The sequence below is a fragment of the Diplotaxodon limnothrissa genome, linkage group LG13 (assembly GCF_057381915.1).
Source record: "Diplotaxodon limnothrissa isolate DT_005_m linkage group LG13, D_limnothrissa_male_GT1.1, whole genome shotgun sequence".
Taxonomy (NCBI): Eukaryota; Metazoa; Chordata; class Actinopteri; order Cichliformes; family Cichlidae; genus Diplotaxodon; species Diplotaxodon limnothrissa.
Window position 1 is genome coordinate 25,168,547 of NC_140608.1, and position 19,543 is coordinate 25,188,089.

General features: G+C 41.2%; 2 protein-coding genes across 2 annotated transcripts; one reads left to right on the forward strand and one right to left on the reverse strand.

The window, feature by feature from the left end:
* Positions 1–480: 480 nt before the first annotated feature.
* Positions 481–19,325, forward strand: sanbr (SANT and BTB domain regulator of CSR). Its single transcript, XM_085369575.1, has 20 exons — positions 481–630; positions 783–957; positions 2,175–2,271; positions 2,452–2,690; positions 2,884–2,942; positions 3,365–3,525; positions 4,578–4,664; positions 4,788–4,898; positions 5,063–5,186; positions 5,314–5,466; positions 6,965–7,107; positions 7,197–7,293; positions 7,389–7,421; positions 7,555–7,654; positions 14,778–14,863; positions 15,263–15,291; positions 17,964–18,037; positions 18,136–18,224; positions 18,534–18,616; positions 18,693–19,325. The coding sequence occupies exons 1-20, from the start codon at positions 481–483 to the stop codon at positions 18,727–18,729; spliced, it is 2,127 nt and encodes a 708-aa protein (XP_085225701.1). The 3' UTR covers positions 18,730–19,325.
* On the reverse strand, positions 8,572–11,130 carry LOC146620367 (uncharacterized). Its single transcript, XM_085369817.1, has 2 exons — positions 9,726–11,130; positions 8,572–9,572 (listed from the first exon to the last, which is right to left on the reverse strand). The coding sequence occupies exons 1-2, from the start codon at positions 11,128–11,130 to the stop codon at positions 8,572–8,574; spliced, it is 2,406 nt and encodes an 801-aa protein (XP_085225943.1).
* Positions 19,326–19,543: the final 218 nt, after the last annotated feature.

Genomic DNA, 19,543 nt, shown 5'->3' on the forward strand with positions numbered 1-19,543 from the left:
TATCCAGCAATTTATTATCTGGGCTACAAAACGGTCCCTCAGACGCTATTGGCCCACTCTACTTACCTCACAAATAGTCCAAAACCTGAAAGCATTCAGTTTTGAAAGATCTACACAACACCCGCTGTCTTAAAAAGGCCCAAAACATCATAAAAGATAACTCACATCCTGGTTACTCCCTGTTTGACCTGTTGCCCTCAGACAGACGGTACAGAGCAATTAGTGTAAGGACTAATAGACTTAAACACAGCTTTTATCCAACTGCAATAACACGTCTGAATACTGCTACAAAAAAAATGCCAATCACGCCACTCTTGTATTAATCTATGTGCTGACTATGCGCAGAATGCTTAAAGGCAATTAAAATGGGTGCTAACTGCACAGTGATTTCAGCTCTAATTTGGCTATGATGATCAAACAGATGAAGGAATTTATTGTTGACTTGCTGCCTATTGTTTCCTGCCCTCTGTGTGTGTAGAGATGAGTCGCTTCTGTTCGGATAACAACAACTTTCCCTACGACAACAACGTCCTGGTTTTGGACATGGTGCTGGGCTCCCTGTGGGGTGTGCCCCAGCCCATAAACTGGGACAATGTGGCCAAGCTAGTACCAGGCTTTACTCCTAAGGAGGTAACTGGATCACTGGGTAACTAGAACCCCTTCATCCATCCTGCCTCTCCATCCATCCCATCCCGCCCATAGTTCGTTCCATGCTTTAGTAACAAGAGACCTGAATTTTTAATGAGAAATAATTCTGTGGCTCTGATGCAATTGTGTTGCAGTGTGCCCGTCGGTTTGAGGAGCTGAAGAGCATGGGGGGGTTTCCTCATGTGGATAACCAATGCAATGCCCTGATAGAAGGAAGCAGCTCCCCGTCAGACCTCCTCTCCACACTGTTGGACACTCGGGACATAGTGGAGAGAGGAAGCGGCCAGAGCAGCAGCAGCAAAGTTACAGGTCAGTTACTTTCACCCACAGATAAAACCTTCAATAAGTTTAATCAGCAGGAACTGGTTTTATCGATAGCTTTACTCATGTCTTTCAAACTTCACAGTGGACAGTACACAGTTCATTGTACATGGGGAGCAAGAGCTGTATGTGTGCGTTTAAACCCTGGGAACCACAAGCTCAGGCTTCAGACTGCTCGAAATATGCTGTTTCACACAGTTTCCTACACTTTTGGCTCTGCATGATGTCAGTGAGGGAGGATATACTAAGTTTGGTCATCTCAGGCACACAGTTCTGGCTGTGAGCACAGAAGCCCCACCCACCTGCTGTTCAAACCTTCTGTTTGCAAGAGGCAACCAATAATCTTTCAGACAGTGGATAAACTCGGGGGCTGCACCGTGAAATTAAAGAATAAAAACGCACCACAGGAAATGAGCGTAATAGGCAAACATAAGTATAATAATAACATAATTTATTGTCTTGTTACATACTACTAGAAAGTGCTGAGTAAATATGAAATTATGAAACCTATTTATATAATTTGACCACTTTTGGTCTTTATATATTTTCCTATTTTATGCTGGCTTCCTTCCACAGTCCAAAGACATGGGAAGCCATATATCTTTCTTGAACTGTCATCAAATAATGAGGAATGCTGTCCAGTTACTTCTGAGTGTCTCTCAAAAGTAACCAAAAATGTATAAATGTATAAAAATAGCTCCAATTCCTAAACAATGAATGTGATCCTGTTGTTAAACCCTCTGTAACTTAAGTCTGCATTTTAATTAGACCTGCTAGCTTGAGTTACAGAACCAATCAGATGGTGTATAGAGTCAAAAATACAAAAATCATCCAGATACTTATTCTGGATGTGATTTTATGTGTTACAGTATAATCGATTGGAATTACTATAAGCAGTTTAAATGTCATTCTACTCTAATCACAGGTTATATTTTAAGTTTAATCCTTTTTTTCTCTAAATTGAAAACTTCAACTAACATAAACACAAACACATAAACATTTTTTGAATAAGAGATTTCTTTTATGGGTTACATGATGGTGTAAGTTCCAGTACAGCTATTTAGCTTGCGGAAGTGCTCCGAGGCCCCTATGAAACACATAATTGAAAGACTCTAATAAATTAGAGGGGTGTAGTATGATTTTTGTTCTCATGCTGCATGACAACCTTACTTTTGTTTTGTTTTTTCCAACGTTTTTGTGTACAGGGTCCAAGTTGAAGTCCACAGGAAGAAGTGCTGCTGTGGAGAAGAAAGAGAAAGGAGTGTCAGCAGAGGAGGATGAAAAACCTCAGAAACCACGAGAGTACGCTGGGAGATATCTTTTCATACCACAGTGAACCGAGCTAAGAGAGATTCCTCACACATCCTTTGAAAATCGAATCTATAAACATGACTCCATCTTAAAGTGGAAATGTTTTCAGCGTTAATCACACACACCCTGTGGATGAATATGATTGAATATTATTTTGGCTTTTCCCTACAGTCCCAACATGGTCATCCATGTGTGCGATGAGACCAAGAACCTGAAGCAGGACTTCACTTGTCCCAGAGATCTTCTGGTCAAGGAGATGCGTTACTTTGCTGAATATTTATCTGTGGACCCCCAGAGGTGGGAGGAAGTTGACATCTCAGTCCACTGTGACGTGCAGATCTTTGACTGGCTTATGAACTACGTCAGGAGGAACTCAGCAGGAGAGGGAAACAAGGACAAACCCCGACTTGGTAAAAAGAAACAAGAACAGAAAACAATCAACATTATTACACATCCCTGAGCTGTCATTTACACCACCTGTGGCGCTTGATTTATTGGTCACTAAACGTGGTGTGTGTTTGGTGCGTCACTGGCTGCGTGTTCTGTGTTGTTTGTCGTTCGTGGGGTTTGCTTGGTTGGTCATGTGGTATTTGTCGGTTACAGAGCCCAGCAATGTGATCTCAATCCTGATCTCCTCCGAGTTCTTGAAGATGGACACGTTAGTAAGTGTTGTGACATGTGACGCAAGGTGTGGTGATGTGCATCGGGCCTTTTGTTTTTCAGCTGTGAACACATTTTCTTAGATATATCCAAAAAAGATGTTACAGCAAAGGTGCAAAAGTCTCACATTTGCCCAGTAAGGCGCAGGCAGTGTGTAGAATGATAGTTCAAAGGTAACAATGGGTAATTGCTCCTAATCCACAAAAAAACAAGAGGCCTACACACAGAGCTTTGTTAAGTTAGTGTTGCATGAAAGTGCAGATGTTCTTTTGCCCCCGTGCAGTTACGGTAGCAGTGTTTTCTCACCACTACTCAGAAGAGCTAGAACTGCTAAAGAAGTGTTGACATGGTTTGGACGGAGCATTGTTGAAAGGACATTTCCCATTTTTGTTTGATGAGTGCTCTGTATATGCGTCTGGCTCAGGTGGAGGAGTGCATCCAGTACTGCCACAAGCACATGAGTGCCATTGTGGCTACTCCCTGCAACATGAACTGCATAAACAGCAACCTGGCCACACGGATCGCTGAACTCTTCAGCCACAATGAGGCCGACGACATCAGGGACAAAAAAGACAAGTTTAAAAGGTAAGAGGGGCGAGCTGCTTTGCTTATTCTCGGCACCGTATTTGTATTCTGGGTCTCTGTGAATACAAATATTTGGACAAAGCTGTGAATCAGCTTTGCATCATTTGCATTTCAAAATAATCCTTTTTTAACGCCGGGCCTCGGCGTGGACCCTCAGTTAGGGTTAGTCTTAATCTAAAACAAGCCATTTTAGCTTCTTACCCCTCCATTTGTGCTAACTGCTTCTGATTTGTTGCACATAGCAAACAGAAGGTTCGAACCGCAGAGAACATCTTCTTCTGCCATTAAATGCAGTTGTGTTTCAGTTCAAAATGAGGACTCAAATGCAGATAAGCAACACCAGGAACAACATGGAGACAGGGGATGGAGACAAATATATGCACTGAGACTTTGTAGGGAAATGGGACACAGGTAGGAACAGGTGGGACAGGAAAAAAGTAGGAAAAGACTGGGAATAAATCTACAAAAGATGCACAGGGAGAAGTGTAAAAAAGTAACTATAGCTGAGACAAATGAAGACCACAGGCAAAGAAAGATGTTAATTAAATAACCACGAACCAAAACTTAAACTCATTCAGCGCTGACTGAAGCCTGAGCTTTTGGTATGAGCATCTGCCAGTGTAATAGTATATTTCCTTGAATTCTCAATGATCACAGAGAAGTTAAAAGTTCTGTCAGTAACACTATGATGGCTGCAGCAGTTCAGCTGCAGACAGATGGTCTCTTTAAGCTCCACAGATTCGATGTAGAGAACAATGCAGTGACTTCTCTTTTTAGCCAGTTCAGTCTAAAGATCTAGGAAGTGTCAGACTTTTTTACATGATTCCTACGCTGAAGTTTTGTCAGGTTACAGTTTCTCCATATAACACCAATAAAAGAAATATTGCATGTGTTGCATTAAATAACTGAAGCACAAGCACAAAGGCTACTGTCACAAAAGCACCTGGTATAATTTTACTAAAGCAACAGTGGCTTATACTTTTATAACCTTTTATTAAGATATATGCAATATCAGCTCAAGTTTGATCCTTTCTTGTCTTTCACCCTCAAAGCAAACTGTTTCAAAAAAAAATTGAGCGTCTCTTTGACCCAAACTACCAGAACAGAGATTCACCGGGAAATGCCTCAACTCTGTACAGGTGAGTATAAGCTTTTTATTTTTGCATTGTGTTTCTTTTTATGCTCTGACATGTGTAGCGAGCATGTGAATATTCTCTGCTAATTTAATTGATATTCTTTGTCATCCTTGCATTTCATCCCAGGTGTGGTCTGTGCCTTAAGCTGTTGACCAAAGACACAGAGAGGAAAATTTCTTGTGTTCCGGGCAAAATCAATATTGACGCTCGTGGAGAAATCATCTATACACACACCAGGTATAGCAGCATGTTTTAATGGCTGTTTTAAACCTTTTACTTTAACCTTTTACTTGATTGGCTGAGTTCCTGATCACAGTGTGTGAGTGATCGTGTGTGTGTGTGTGTGTGTGTGTGTGTGTGTGTGTGTGTGTGTGTGTGTGTGTGTGTGTGTGTGTGTGCAGACAGAAGAGTTGGGATGTGCACGAATACATCACAGGCCTGTATGAGGAGCTCAAGTCCTGGGTCTTGGTTTACTGGAGAATCTGGGGTACCATCAACTACCTCACCTGCTTCCGATGCCAGCAGGTTGGAGTGTTATAGTGTGTGTGTTGCACAAATGAGCAAAATGAATAATAAAGAGAAAGTGAACAGAGTAAGAGTGCGTGCAGGATATACTTTTAAAAATCATTTGTATGTGTGTGTGTGTGTGTAGGTGTTTGTATGTGCAGAGCTGACGCAGTGCAAGTACCACCCAGACAGCGTCCTGTACCCTGGCATGGGTACAGAGAGAGGCTGGCACGGTGCAGGAATATATCCGTGCTGCAACCAGCGGGTTCTCCGCTTTGACCCCACTGGGATACCAAAGGTATGCAGGTGCACACACACACACACACACACACACACACACACACACACACACACTTACCTATTCTAGGTGCAAGGTAATGCTTAATGCATTAATACTGCCTTTACTTTCTTAGGGCACCTTCACACTTGGAGTTCATTTAACACACATTTTATTGATAAAACAGGACAAGTAAATGTGAGGACATATAGATAGGCATAAGTCAGTTATAGGCATATCTCACTTAATCCATATTTATCCGATACCGATATACTTGTACAGCTCCTTAGTTCATCTTCGTCTAAAACAAGCTGTTCTGCCATCCTCTGTCCTTTACGGCAACCTTCTTCTGAGTGGCTGCCCCTCAAAAACAGCACTGACATCATTCAGAGGCAAGAGTAGGAGAAAGACTACTTGAATTGAGTGTGTAGATCAGGCTTAAGCCTGAACTTCTGGCTCACGGGAATTTCTCGTACATGCGTTGACATAGTTATTTGAAAATGAAATGCTTAATGCGAGCATCCACCACTGTAGTAGTATATGTTAGTGGAAAATAATTTACCCCCTTAAGCCTCTGAGTTCATATTAAAACCACTATGAAGTGGAGCAGTACTCTTTCACACTGAGCTGATGCTGCTTCTGCTGCATTGCTGTAGCATACAGCTGGTTCAACATGACCAGGATATCGTTCTATAATCTGGACTTGGTGGTGTTGGTAGCATCTGACTGATCTAAAAGTGGTGGTTCACAGGTCATGTGACTTTTCCCCAGAATGTTATTAAGAACTTTGTAGCAGAATGCTACACATGGTTGCACATCAGATCTCTGAAACTTTAAACTGGATCCATTTAAACATTAACCCTGTCATAAGTCATATAAAGATCTAAACTATAGCGCCCTATAAAGGCTCAAAGGTTACTGCCCCAAAGCCTAATAAATAAAATGTGGAAATTGCTTCATTTTGTCGGTAGATCAAAGTGAAATTAGTCTGACTGATTGAACAGAAATGCTTGGTGTGTGTCCTGTGTGCTAGTAGATGCGTTTTCCAATGTAGAAAGAGTCTCAGCAGCAGAGTAGAATACAGTATAAAAATATTTCTACAATTTACCAAATTACCATTGGAAGAATCAGTGAAAACTTGGGACTTCAAGACAATTTTAATGCAAAATCTGGAGAATAACCTGAGAGTAAGGATTAAATATGGAACAGAAATTAAGCAGACTCAGTCTGTGTACAGATGTGATATTAGCTCAGCAAACACTTCCAAGGCCACATCCCTCAGGTTTCCAATGTTGGCCCCCACAGTTTTGTGGTTACAGGCTAAAGACAGTTTTCGTCTCATTTGCGTGCACCTGTGACGTGGTGCATGTTAATTAAACACTGTGCAAGCAGTCTCATTCTGGCTGCAGCAGAGTTTGTTTGACATCTCTCTGATTGGTGGGTAAAATTGACAAACACCCAAATTTACCCTGCAGAAGAAATCCTGATCCAGTTTGCTCGTGTTTGTGTGTGTGTGCAGGGCTGTAAGACGCGGGATCACATAGTGAATGTGCCCGATGAGGAGAACTGTGACGAGGAGACTTCAGCCCAGACCCGAGTCCTCAATGACCTGCTGCTGCACAGAGATGCTGTGTGTGTGTCAAACTCTCCATCGGCAGAGGGGTGAGTGTGTGAGGATTCTTTCACAATGTTCTTTTTCATTGTGTGTGTTATCGATGCACTAATTGCAAATGTTCCTGTGTGTGTGTCAGTGCTGAGGAGAGCCAGTCCAGTGCAGAAAAAGTTCAGGACTGTGACGTTCTCTTGGAGCCAACAGTCCTCAGATCTCTGAGAGGAGATGGCAGCACCGTAAGTCGCACACTTCCCATTTCTCTGTGTGCTTCTGTCTGTCTGCCCTCAGCCTTTCTGTGTTCTTACTGTGTCTACTTTGTGTCTTTAACCAGTTTTCCCTTTTGAAAAACTGGAGTCTTCAGCTGGTAGGACACTCTTTTTTCATGATATCTGCTTACTTTTTTAAAATGATTGAAAATTACAAATGAGGAACCTGCAAATGTTGCTTTAGACGAGAAAGAAGTGTGTGTCTAAAAGCCTTGACCTTTGCCCTTTCAGAGACAGCAGTCTCTTCTGTCAGAGGATGAGGAGTACACCACAGGGTCAGAGGTCACTGAAGACGAGGTTGGGGATGAAGAGGAACTCTCTAAGAAGCAAGGTGGGCAAACTAGTGCACAATTATGTTTACGTGAGCGTTATTTTGTATGCATTTGTACAGTTCGATAACTGTGAGAGTACACTGAGAGCATTTAGCTCTAGTAACAGGCATTTGTACCAGTGAGCATGAAAAAGTAGGGCAAAGACCTAGTATGTAAGCACTGACTGGTATATGTGTGTGTGTGTGTGTGTGTCTGTGTGTGTGTGTTTTTATGCTCAAGTGAATGAATAAACGAGTCAGTTTTAAACAGTAGCAATTTAAACAGTAAAAGAGTAGCACTATATTTATAAAGAATTACAAACAACAATTATTTGATGCTCAAATTAATTAATTAATATCCAGTTTATTTCCAATTAGTTCCAAATTCATCTTGAATTCAATTCAATTTTATTGATATAGCAGCAAATCACACCATTAGTCACTTCAAGGCTGTATGTATTATTGTATGGTAGATGGTATTATTGTATGGTACAATAATACATACAGAGAACCCAACAATCATATGACCCCCTATGAGCAAGCACTTTGGCGACAGTGGGGAGGAAAAACTCCCTTTTAAAAGGAAGAAACCTCCAGCAGAACCAGGCTCAGGGAGGGGCGGCCATCTGCTGCGACCGGTTGGGGTGAGAGAAGGAAGACATTTGTTGTAGGTCTGATCGAAGGACTGATGTGATGGTAAGTTGACTGCTGCTCCGCTTTGAATATTGAGTGATTAGTGAATAGATTTTAAGCCCAATTGTGCCTAAGTTTAAGACCATATTCATTGGTTGTTTTTGTTGTTGTTATTACTTTGGGCTTTTGTTCACAAGAATTGCTAGCTTCCCTAGAGTTTTGGACACCCAGACAATCAGATGATTGCTGAGAAAGCACAAGGTTTTTATACCCCTGTGCTATTCATGTTGGTGCAGGATGGTCTCCTAGAGAGGCCAGGGTTGAAAAAAGGGATGCTTCAGAACCTCTGAGGGTGTTATGCGCTGATTTGCATCCAAGGCCAACATCTGTTTGATTAGCCTGACAAGTAATTGTTGGCCATTTTCAGGTCCTCGCCTAACCTTCATTAGTTTTTCGAGGTCATCGAGACACTTAAGCTTTATATATCGAGTTTCCTTGGATTGATAATCTGTCTCGTATTGAAATTGTTCTTTGGTCTTAAATGTCCAGCGCTGTTTGTTGTAGTTATCTTCGATGAAATACCAATCAGTGTAGAAGCCAGAATCTAGGAGATGATCTGGTAGCTGACCCTGGGTTTCAGTTATGAATCTCAAAACATCATAATTGTCTTCCCCAGGATAGAGAGGCACCCCTGTAGCAAGCTCCACAGCTACCAGCCCCAGAGCCCACATGTCAATTGCTTCATCACATGGAATGCCAAGCATAACCTCGGGTGCACAATAACCAACCGTCCCCAGACTGTGACCAGGAATCAGTGCAGAAGCGGGACGTGCGAGGCCAAAGTCTATAACTTTGACTTTGACGGGAGACTCATGGCGATTCACAACCATTATGTTTCCAGATTTGAGGTCAGCATGCACTATTCCCACAGAACCCAGGTGGAACAGAGCATTTGCGAGCTGATGCAAAATGGGACTGAGTTCTCTTATTGGGAGACCCTGGTTTTTCCGGTCCCCTATGTAGTCCCACAGGCTTTGGTCGAGGAGTTCGAAATTTAAGCAAATACGCTCTCCATCGAGGAAATAGCCGTTCCATTCAACAATGTTGCACCTGTCTGGATCCAAGTGTCGCAGCTGCTCCAGGATGAAAATTTCCAGTTTTGCCTGTTGCTGAATTTTAGGGTTACCCTTGTTGACTTTGATAGCCACAGTTTGGTTGTTTTTTGTATTGCGACATTTGGTCACAACACCAAAGCCTCCTTCCCCAAGGAAAGCCTCTACCACGTGGTGATCTCCCAAAATGGTCCCTTCAGGTATTTCAAGATCACCTTCTGAGGAAGATGATATTTCAGAATCACCTTCAGAGGAAGATGATATTTCAGAATCATCTTCAGAGGAAGATGGGTTTGCTGAGGTGTTGACGTGTCCTTTTTGCTGAAATTCAACTGAGATTTGGAAACTGCAGTTGAATTTTTGCGATCCATGACTTTCCCAGTTTGAAGGCTGCTGAGAGAGCACAAGGTTTTCTCCCCCTGTGCTATTCATGTCAGTGCAGGGGGCTCTCCCTGAGAGGCCAGTGTTGAAAAAGGGATGCTTCAGAACCTCTGAGGGTGTTATGCGCTGATTTGCATCCAAGGCCAACATCTGTTTGATTAGCCTGACAAGTAATTGTTGGCCATTTTCAGGTCCTCGCCTAACCTTCATTAGTTTTTCGAGGTCATCGAGACACTTAAGCTTTATATATCGAGTTTCCTTGGATTGATAATCTGTCTCGTATTGAAATTGTTCTTTGGTCTTAAATGTCCAGCGCTGTTTGTTGTAGTTATCTTCGATGAAATACCAATCAGTGTAGAAGCCAGAATCTAGGAGATGATCTGGTAGCTGACCCTGGGTTTCAGTTATGAATCTCAAAACATCATAATTGTCTTCCCCAGGATAGAGAGGCACCCCTGTAGCAAGCTCCACAGCTACCAGCCCCAGAGCCCACATGTCAATTGCTTCATCACATGGAATGCCAAGCATAACCTCGGGTGCACAATAACCAACCGTCCCCAGACGGTGACCAGGAATCAGTGCAGAAGCGGGATGTGCGAGGCCAAAGTCTATAACTTTGACTTTGACGGGAGACTCATGGCGATTCACAACCATTATGTTTCCAGATTTGAGGTCAGCATGCACTATTCCCACAGAACCCAGGTGGAACAGAGCATTTGCGAGCTGATGCAAAATGGGACTGAGTTCTCTTATTGGGAGACCCTGGTTTTTCCGGTCCCCTATGTAGTCCCACAGGCTTTGGTCGAGGAGTTCGAAATTTAAGCAAATACGCTCTCCATCGAGGAAATAGCCGTTCCATTCAACAATGTTGCACCTGTCTGGATCCAAGCGTCGCAGCTGCTCCAGGATGAAAATTTCCAGTTTTGCCTGTTGCTGAATTTTAGGGTTGCCCTTGTTGACTTTGATAGCCACAGTTTGGTTGTTTTTTGTATTGCGACATTTGGTCACAACACCAAAGCCTCCTTCCCCAAGGAAAGCCTCTACCACGTGGTGATCTCCCAAAATGGTCCCTTCAGGTATTTCAAGATCACCTTCTGAGGAAGATGATATTTCAGAATCACCTTCAGAGGAAGATGATATTTCAGAATCACCTTCACAGGAAGATGATATTTCAGAATCACCTTCACAGGAAGATGATATTTCAGAATCATCTTCAGAGGAAGATGATATTTCAGAGGAAGATGGGTTTGCTGAGGTGTTGACATGTTCTTTTTGTGGAAATTCAACTGAGTTTTGGAAACTGCAGTTGAATTTTTCTGATCCACGACTTATTTCAAGCTCATCTGAGCCAGAGGATGGGTTGGCTGACATGGTGTAACGTGTCTGCTTGTTTTGTGAATTGGTGAGAAACAAAACTGAACTTGGTTTGGTTTCTGTCATAAAATGCTCTCAAAACTTCTCGAAAGGGTTTTTGTTGCTGTCAGGTCAATGTCCGTTAAGCGATAAAGTACAATAGGTGGGCGCTCCTATTTATGTGTTTTGGGATCAAAGCAAAGTTGCCACGTCAGAAAGGATCAAAGCAAAGTTGCCGCATCACAAGGAATCAAAGCGTTCTAATATATGCGCGCATGCGCACACACGTGGTTGTTTGTGTAATGTTGTTCACACTAAGAATTTTAAAAGGAAACTGACAGTTACAAAACTTTTTTTTCGTTTATTTGTATTTGTTTTGTTGTTGTTGTTGTTTTTTCTGCATACCATGTCCAGCTTTTCTGTATAAAGTAATGAAGAATCTTGGATTTGGTGCTTAAAACTTCGTGAAACTGTAACCGTATTTCATTCACCATAAATCACTATCTGATTTTGAATAGTTTTCTTATCAGATACAGAAGTCTAAAACCAACATTTCTCTGCCTCGGCTGCCTTGTAGCTCTGCACGTTGTCTCTTCAATGTGTGACCCCCTCCCTCCCCGAACAGTCGGGGGTGAGTGCACTAACGTGTCCGGTGTTGCCGTTTTAATGAGTGTTTGCTGGAAAACGAAAAATACAAGGAGTCTGCAAGATGGATTTGTACGTTTTCACAATGGGGGAGTTTGCGTAAGTGCTAGTAAATAATTTTCTCGAGTGTGTACGTTACACATGCTAATTTTGGAATTGTTTTTATTATTTTGCTAGCTAGCAAACTCCGGGATAAATGATTGAAATGTACTCAGTGTGATGCAATACGGTGCCGCTATTATAACAGTTAGTTATTGCAGGGTAATTTATGTAATATGCTGTGAATTTAACCAAGACTACACGGCAGTAGCAGTATTGCGAGTTACTTCCCCAAAGTGAACGCTTTAAACGTTAGCCCGATGCTTAACTAGCCAACTTAAGGCTTTCTGATTAAAGGCTAAAAGCGGCGTTGTCACCGAATAAATAGAATATTGATTATATTTTTGTGTATTGCTGCAGTTTTTTCAAGTATTAACTTGGTGCTTTTGGCAACCTTACGGGGAAATAATGGTAATATGGCTGATCCATATGGACACAAAGAATATAGACTTTTTTATGCTACCGAAGTTCCCTCGCTTTCATTCAAAATCTGTTTATCGTTAAACAACTTAAACATAATTGCCTCAAACTCACATTAAGGCCTGTGGGACACTATCAGCCACTGAAACAGTAGACAAATGAATATTTCATACCTTAAGGCTGCCTGTTTGTTTAAGGGAGATGAACAATACATTATAATTGTATATAATAATATCACAGATGATAGATTTAATAGGTTTTTGAAAGATGCTTGTGCATTCAAGTCTTATATGTTGAATTGAACCGAGTATGTCAACTGTTCAAAGCTTCTCCCAGTCAGTGCTGTTCTATGTGCCTGTCTTACTGTACATGATGTTATTAGCACAAACACTTTAAAGGTGATAATTTAGGACTTCAGCAACACAGACTGCAATGTAGTTAAGCATCTTACAGTTAGTTTTGAATGAATGAAAAAAGACAAGCAAACATCTGTCTCCTATTCTTTTGTGTCACGTAAGAAAGAAGCATAAATATCTGATGAGAAGACTTATTAATTTGGCCTTTCTCATGATCTGACTGAGGTGATGCGAAGTGAAATAGTCATCCTTTTTTGGTAATGTGCTGGAAAAGCTTGAAGATGGAGATTGATAGTGCTTACAAATTGCTTGAATGTCACCCTGAAAAAGGTGTATGAAGTAAAATCTGATTTTGATGCGTTCAGCACAAAATTTAGTCACACAGTCAGGACAACATCTGATTTACCTTCATTGGGAAACATGTTTAAAGCAGGAGTTCAGTACATATTTTGTTTTTTGTACATATTTTTATAGATCTTTATGTTTATTAACTTTTTTTATTGTATTCTTATGTTTTTTTTAATTCTATATATTTTATACATGTGTTACATTTACATTTTCATGTAGCTTTTTAAAAAAACATTTTTTTTGTATTTTGGTATCTTTACCTGTCTCATAAATTCAGGGCTACATCCTTTCTATAGACAAAGAGCTTATCTTGGAGCCTTCAGCTTCTTCTTTAGTACTTTCATAGGTGGATGTAGGAAGTAACAATAATATGTGATGATAATCTGTGATACATGAAATAATCTTATATTAATAGTAATAATGGATCTGTTCCTGTCAGGAAAATGCTTGTGCAGAGGTTTCATTGTCCTTATTACCACCACAGCTCTGCCTCGCAGTGACAGTTTAGTTGCAGTTTCGAGGCTCATTTGTGTACCAGCATAAAGACTTTCCTCGCAGTGAGCTGTGATCTCAACTACTGAGCTGATCCATGCTATAGTTACAGCTGGATATTTTTTTTCTCTTTCGTAAAGTGTTTTCATTAAACAGACTCATTCATTATTAATTGTTTTACATATTTTGTCTTTTACGTAAACAAAACACTGCTAGAATTAAAGTACTAGAAACAATTAAAATACACTGTAATTAGTACTTTTAACAATTTGATAGATGCCTTTTATTATATTTTTAACATCAGCATGTTGAAGGACTTGTTTAGAAGAGAGTGCTAATTTATATGCTAAAATATGTTTTTCTTTTTGGCCAAGTTAGTGAAAACACTTTATTATCCTCTAATAGATTTTTTTAAATGCTTGGTGATCATAGTACCCAAAACTAGCTGCATCAGGTAGTACTTCTGAGAGGATCAGAAGTCCCAGGTATACTGGTATTGGGTGTTGCAGCTGTAGGGATGACTCTTTCTGAAGCCTCAAGCTGACTGTTTCCTCTCAGATGTAAAAGGCTGATGATTTACAAAACAGACACTGCGTCGTTCAAATAGATGAGGCTCATCATAAAATAAGAGATACTTTACTCTCTGAGCATTGTTTCTAGTGTCCATTCATCCATTTAGTTTACTCTGGTCTTAATAAAGAGCTTAAGAAGAGATATTGTTAGAACTTAGAAATAGGAGGAGCAATTCAGACGTTAAGTTTTTAATACGAATCGCTGGACAGAAAAAAGTGGCACACCTATTCGTCTTCAAAACAGGTTTGACTGACAGCTTAGAACACAAGATGCTGAAACTTTACATACATGGCTGTTACATACTGGGCTGAACTGGCAGCTTATCAGAAGTAGCTTTTGATGTTGGCAGTGTGAGAGCTGAAAAACCCAAAGTCATCCTATTTTCATCACTGACTGGTTTTAATCACGTGATGGCTTCATGTTACCATGTGCTCTGACTAATGATCGCATAATGTTATGCTTACTCATTTCCTTTAACCCGACAGTCCTGCAATCCTCTCGTCACCGAGCGCCTCTAAGTGATTAAAGCAAAATGAGGACACTTGACGAAACACGATCTATTCATAGCACATCACCGCTGTTCCACCCTCATCTCCACCACCTCATCTATTTTTAACATTTCATTGTCAGTCCTCACAGCTTAAGAATGGAAACTGAAGGCATTTCTCTTTTCAGCCTGCAGATGGCGCTGCAGTCCTTCACTACATCTCATCCTGTTTTTCTGTTTTCCAGCTGCTAAGAAGGCCAAAAAGGCTCACAGACCTCTGAAAAAACAGCTGTCCTCGCCAAACTTCCAACGCAAAGAAAAATCTGAGAAAGTGAGTCAGCAGTTTCATGAATATTTCACTGCGGCTCCTTAGTGGAGTCAAACACGGCAGAGTTCAACCCAAATATCTGACACATCTTATCTGTAACCTACAACAGGATGAATTGTTTTTAGCTGGGTCTCATAAATAACTGAAATGCCCTAAATATGGATACAGAACTGACTTTGTAGCATTTTGGTGCATATCTGATATTAGTAGACATCCTACAGGAAAAAGCTGGATTTATTATTGATACTCCACAATATCTTATTGTGTGTCCATAAAAAGATCTCACACACTGACTTATACTTCCTTTTAGATATTCTGTCATAATTGTTGCTTATCTTTTTTACTTCAATTTTACAACATTCATTATTTTGTCTTCAGAATGTGCTTTTTTTCCTCCCTCAGTCACAGACCAGGGACAACACGCCTTTCACGTGAGTAGATCTACATGTTTATCCTACTTACAAATTTGCTAAGCAGTAGCTGTGCATTGAAGTTTAATTCTTTAAAATGTAGCTGGAGCTAATATAAGGGTTCAGCACTTTGTATTAATCACATTCATAGACTGTATAGAAAAGATGGATGAAGCCACCATGTTCTCAGTAACTTGTTGTTGAAGTCCTGTTGTGAGGGGTGTGTCATTGCCTTTACAGTCTTGGTGTTTTAAAACTGGGCGTGGCTCCGACTGAAACAGAATTCATGTTGCCACATCTGTGTTTGTTTGCATATTTGGCTAGAAGGAATAAAGCATTATGGGTATTCAAGCTATCCAGACTTCACTTCAATTAAAAATTTCTTTGTCTAGCATGACTCGGATCTTGTCTGTGGCAGAAGAGCCACAGAGAACGATAGTAGCCCATAGACCAGCTGGTGCCCTCTGGTGATGGTAAACAGTTACAACAGGTAAACCAGTCCTGGGTAGAAACCAGTGGATCCCCTGAGCTCAGCTTTTAGGGTTTTCCATTAGGTGGTAGTTAAGGCCATATCATACCGTTCACAGTAATACTGGTATAATGTTGGGCAACGATAAGAAAATGGAATACCGCGATAGAATTTGGGTAAAACGCACATGCGCAGTGCCTTTGTTTTCATACGCACATGGCGGAAAAAGCATGGCAGCGACGGAGAATGAGGGCGAAAGCGATCGTTGAATGAAACGGATGAACCAGAACTGTTTGTAAAAATGCTGCAAATTCAGTGTGGAACTGGTTTAGCTTTCGTCCGTCAGATACACAACAAAGCACTATTTTTGGTAGCGCATGCTAGCGGGCCGTCGTTATTACCGTGTTTTTTGGAAAATACTGCACACTTAAAATCAATCCTTTGATTTTTCTGGTTGTGTTTACTGACCTCGAAACGATTTTATGTAGACGGCGCTCGAAAATCTGTCAAATGTTTTAGTACGACTTTGCTAAGCTACGACGCCGCACCGCTTGATGGATTGTCGGAGCATTACGGCTATCGTAGGCAGGAGCCTCGCGGAGTGATACGTACTGTGCTTCAACATAATATTACCGTATTGTGTGTGTATAACCTCTTTTAAGTTTTGTGGATATTATACATGGTTATGCTGAGGATATGTCGGCCAGTTTCCACTGGAAATACCTTTTGGTTAAACTGTCAGCAAGAAATTTTGCACTGTTAAATTTTTATATAACTTTAATGCACATAAAAAACAGCTGCTTGTTTAAGTGAAAATACATTGATTTTTTTTCCACTAATAAAGTTGTGGAGTTGTAAAGTATTTTGTCTAGTGTCAATTATATCGTCAGTTATATCGTTATTGCAAATTTTCAAATATATATCGTGATAAATATTTTTGGTCATATCGCCCTGCTCTAGTGGTAGTACTTGGTACCAGGTAATGTTTTTGTAGTTTCTCAGCCGAGTTTCCAAGTGATCCAAATCAATTTGAAAACAGACATCAACAGACTGCATGCCAGTCAGTGGCTTCAGACTCCTTCACAAAAATCAAAACTGACATTTTTGAAATCCGGCAGTGAGGGAAATAGCGACACAAAACCCACCTCCGACCTTCAGCCCAACCAGTCTGGTTTTAACATTAGAACTTTCTTTTTTGATAAGGCTTATGGTCAGGGCTGGATCAAGTGACCCAGAATCCTACCTTAGTTACCCTGCAATAGGCTTAGGCTCTTGGGGTTTCTCATGATGCACTGTTTCTACTTTACTCGCCTCTTTGCACTCTCTGTGTTTATACACCCCTCTGCATTTAATTCTTAGTTATTATCAATCTAAGCTGTCCTCCACAGTTTCTTCTCTCCTGCCTCATGCCCAGCCGGTGGTGGCAGATGGCCCCGCCCCTCCCTGAGCCTGGTTCTGCCGGAGTTTTCTTCCTGTTAAAAGGGAATTTCTTTCTTCCCACTGTCACCAGGTGCTTACTTGAAGGGGGTCATTTGATTGTTGGAGTTTTCTCTGTATTATTGTAGGATATGCCTTACAGTATAAAGTGTCCTGAGGCCACTGTTGTTGGGATGTGGTACTATATGAATAAAGTTTAATTTTAAGTTGATATAGTGACTGTTCTGAGACACATTAGTCCCAGTCAGTAATCATTTTGCCATCTTCATGTGGAAGTTAGCAGGATCTGACTTCTGGTAGCAAGAATGTCAACAGCAACTGGTCAGAGGTGTGTTGCGGTGTTTTGTTTTGAAATGTTTCTCCTTCAGTCTGCGTTTGCGCCATGTTTACTGCATGTGGGAAGGCGCTCTGTGTCCTGATTGGTTGTCGTCACAGGCACAAGTTATTTTGACTTAGGAGTTACAGGTAAGGTGTGGAGAATCAGGTCAGGACATTGTCCTTGGCTGCCTGTTCTCACACTTAACTGGAGATAGTCCCCTTAAGCTGGGTACTCACCCTGGGAAATACTCTGTGGTTAAGGGGAAGCTGCTCCTTTTCAGTGCCTGTTTGTTCCATGTGGGGCTGAAAGTGTACGGCACCAACCTGATATAACAACATAATCTGAACGAATTTCTCTGCTGTAAATCTGGATCAATAACATTGATTGAAAAAACGTATAATCTATTTCTCGTGTTTGCTGTTTGAAGTTAACTGGTGCTCGCTCTGTGGGTGTTTGTGTGTGTTGTAGAGTAAGCGTCCAGAAGAGTAAGTGGGACAGCTCTCGCTCTATGCGCTACAACCAGGACGCTCAGCGAGAGGAAGGTAAAGGAGGACTCATTGATGCTTTTCTATTTTAAGCCACTGAGTCAGACTACGTTCTTTCAGTCTTGCATTAACCACTTTCTTTGCATGTTAACCAGACCAGCGCCGCATGGTGGAGATCATTGGCTACCTGACAAAGATGAGGTTTGGAGACCAGGAACAGAGTAAATCCAAGGATACTAAAGAGGTGGCTGTTTATTTACTGTACACCTAAAATGAGATTGATTGTCAGGGTGCAGGAAATGTGACTTTGACCAGGATTTATTGTCTTTCTTCACATCATGTGGTCAAGATTGGTGCTGAGCTGTCAGACCTGCTGTCCTTGTTTTTGCAGCTGCCTCATGTTGGATTGTTTTTCTTCCGGACTCTCTCTCTCTCTCTCTCTGTGTGTGTGTGTGTGTGTGTGTGTGTGTGTGTGTGTGTGTGTGTGTGTGTGTGTGTGTGTGTGTGTGTGTGTGTGTGTGTGTGTGTGTGTGTGTGTGTGTGTGTGTTACAGCCTGCAGGGGGGATCTACTCCAGACTTGAAGTGCAATTTAGGAGCTCCTCTCAAGTCAGACAGAGTTCAGAAAAGACACCCAGGTACATTTACAGTGTTACACACACCCTGGTGTCTCACTCAATAACTAAGCACTTTTTTCTTTCTTTACCTCTGCAGGTCTAAAACACGCTACGCTCAAATCCGAACAACATAAAGAAGCTAATGGGGGAAAAAGGCAGTGGAGCTGCTAAATAGACCAGCATTAAACCCGATGAAGAGGACAGAGACTCGCTCCTCAACCCCAGCACTTGTCAGCCCACCCGCCCCTGCTTAACTCAGGTGACTATGTATGGATCACCGTCAACCACATCTCCTTTCACTCGGCCCACTGTGTGTTTGTTCAGCTGCATCCAGTCCACAAAAACAGCAGAACTGTGGACCCATCTCGGCTCATTAGAAATGCACTTTGACTTTCCTCAGTGTTTCTTTAAAGACGGACAGGTGGGGATTTCTACAGAAGGCAACAGGAGAAATGTATGGAAGTCCACTCATGCCAGTGGGAAAAGAAAAAGTCATTTGTATTTCAGAAAATATTTCATAGCAATGACAAACATGTATCTTATTGTAAAATACATAGTTTCTGTCTGTCCACCAACTCCTACACAATCAGGAGTTAATCAACCAAACTTGGCACACAGGTACATCTTAGGCCCCTATAAGTTCTTACCTATATCAGATACTATGGTGTAATCACATTACACAACTACCTACTGACCAACTAAAAGGACACACTTTGTGTTTATGCACCTATCTCACCTTATACAAGCATTGTATCATTTCAGTTTCACAACAGTAGCATCTCATTTACATCAGATGTTATAGTTGTGAATATTTTGATATGCAATATCATCATGTTGCTTGGCAACCACCTGGTAACAGAATAAAAATACATTTATGTAGTAGAGCAGGACATGGGATGTAGTAGTAAAGGTAAATTTAAAAAAGAAAGAAATTACAAAAATGCCACA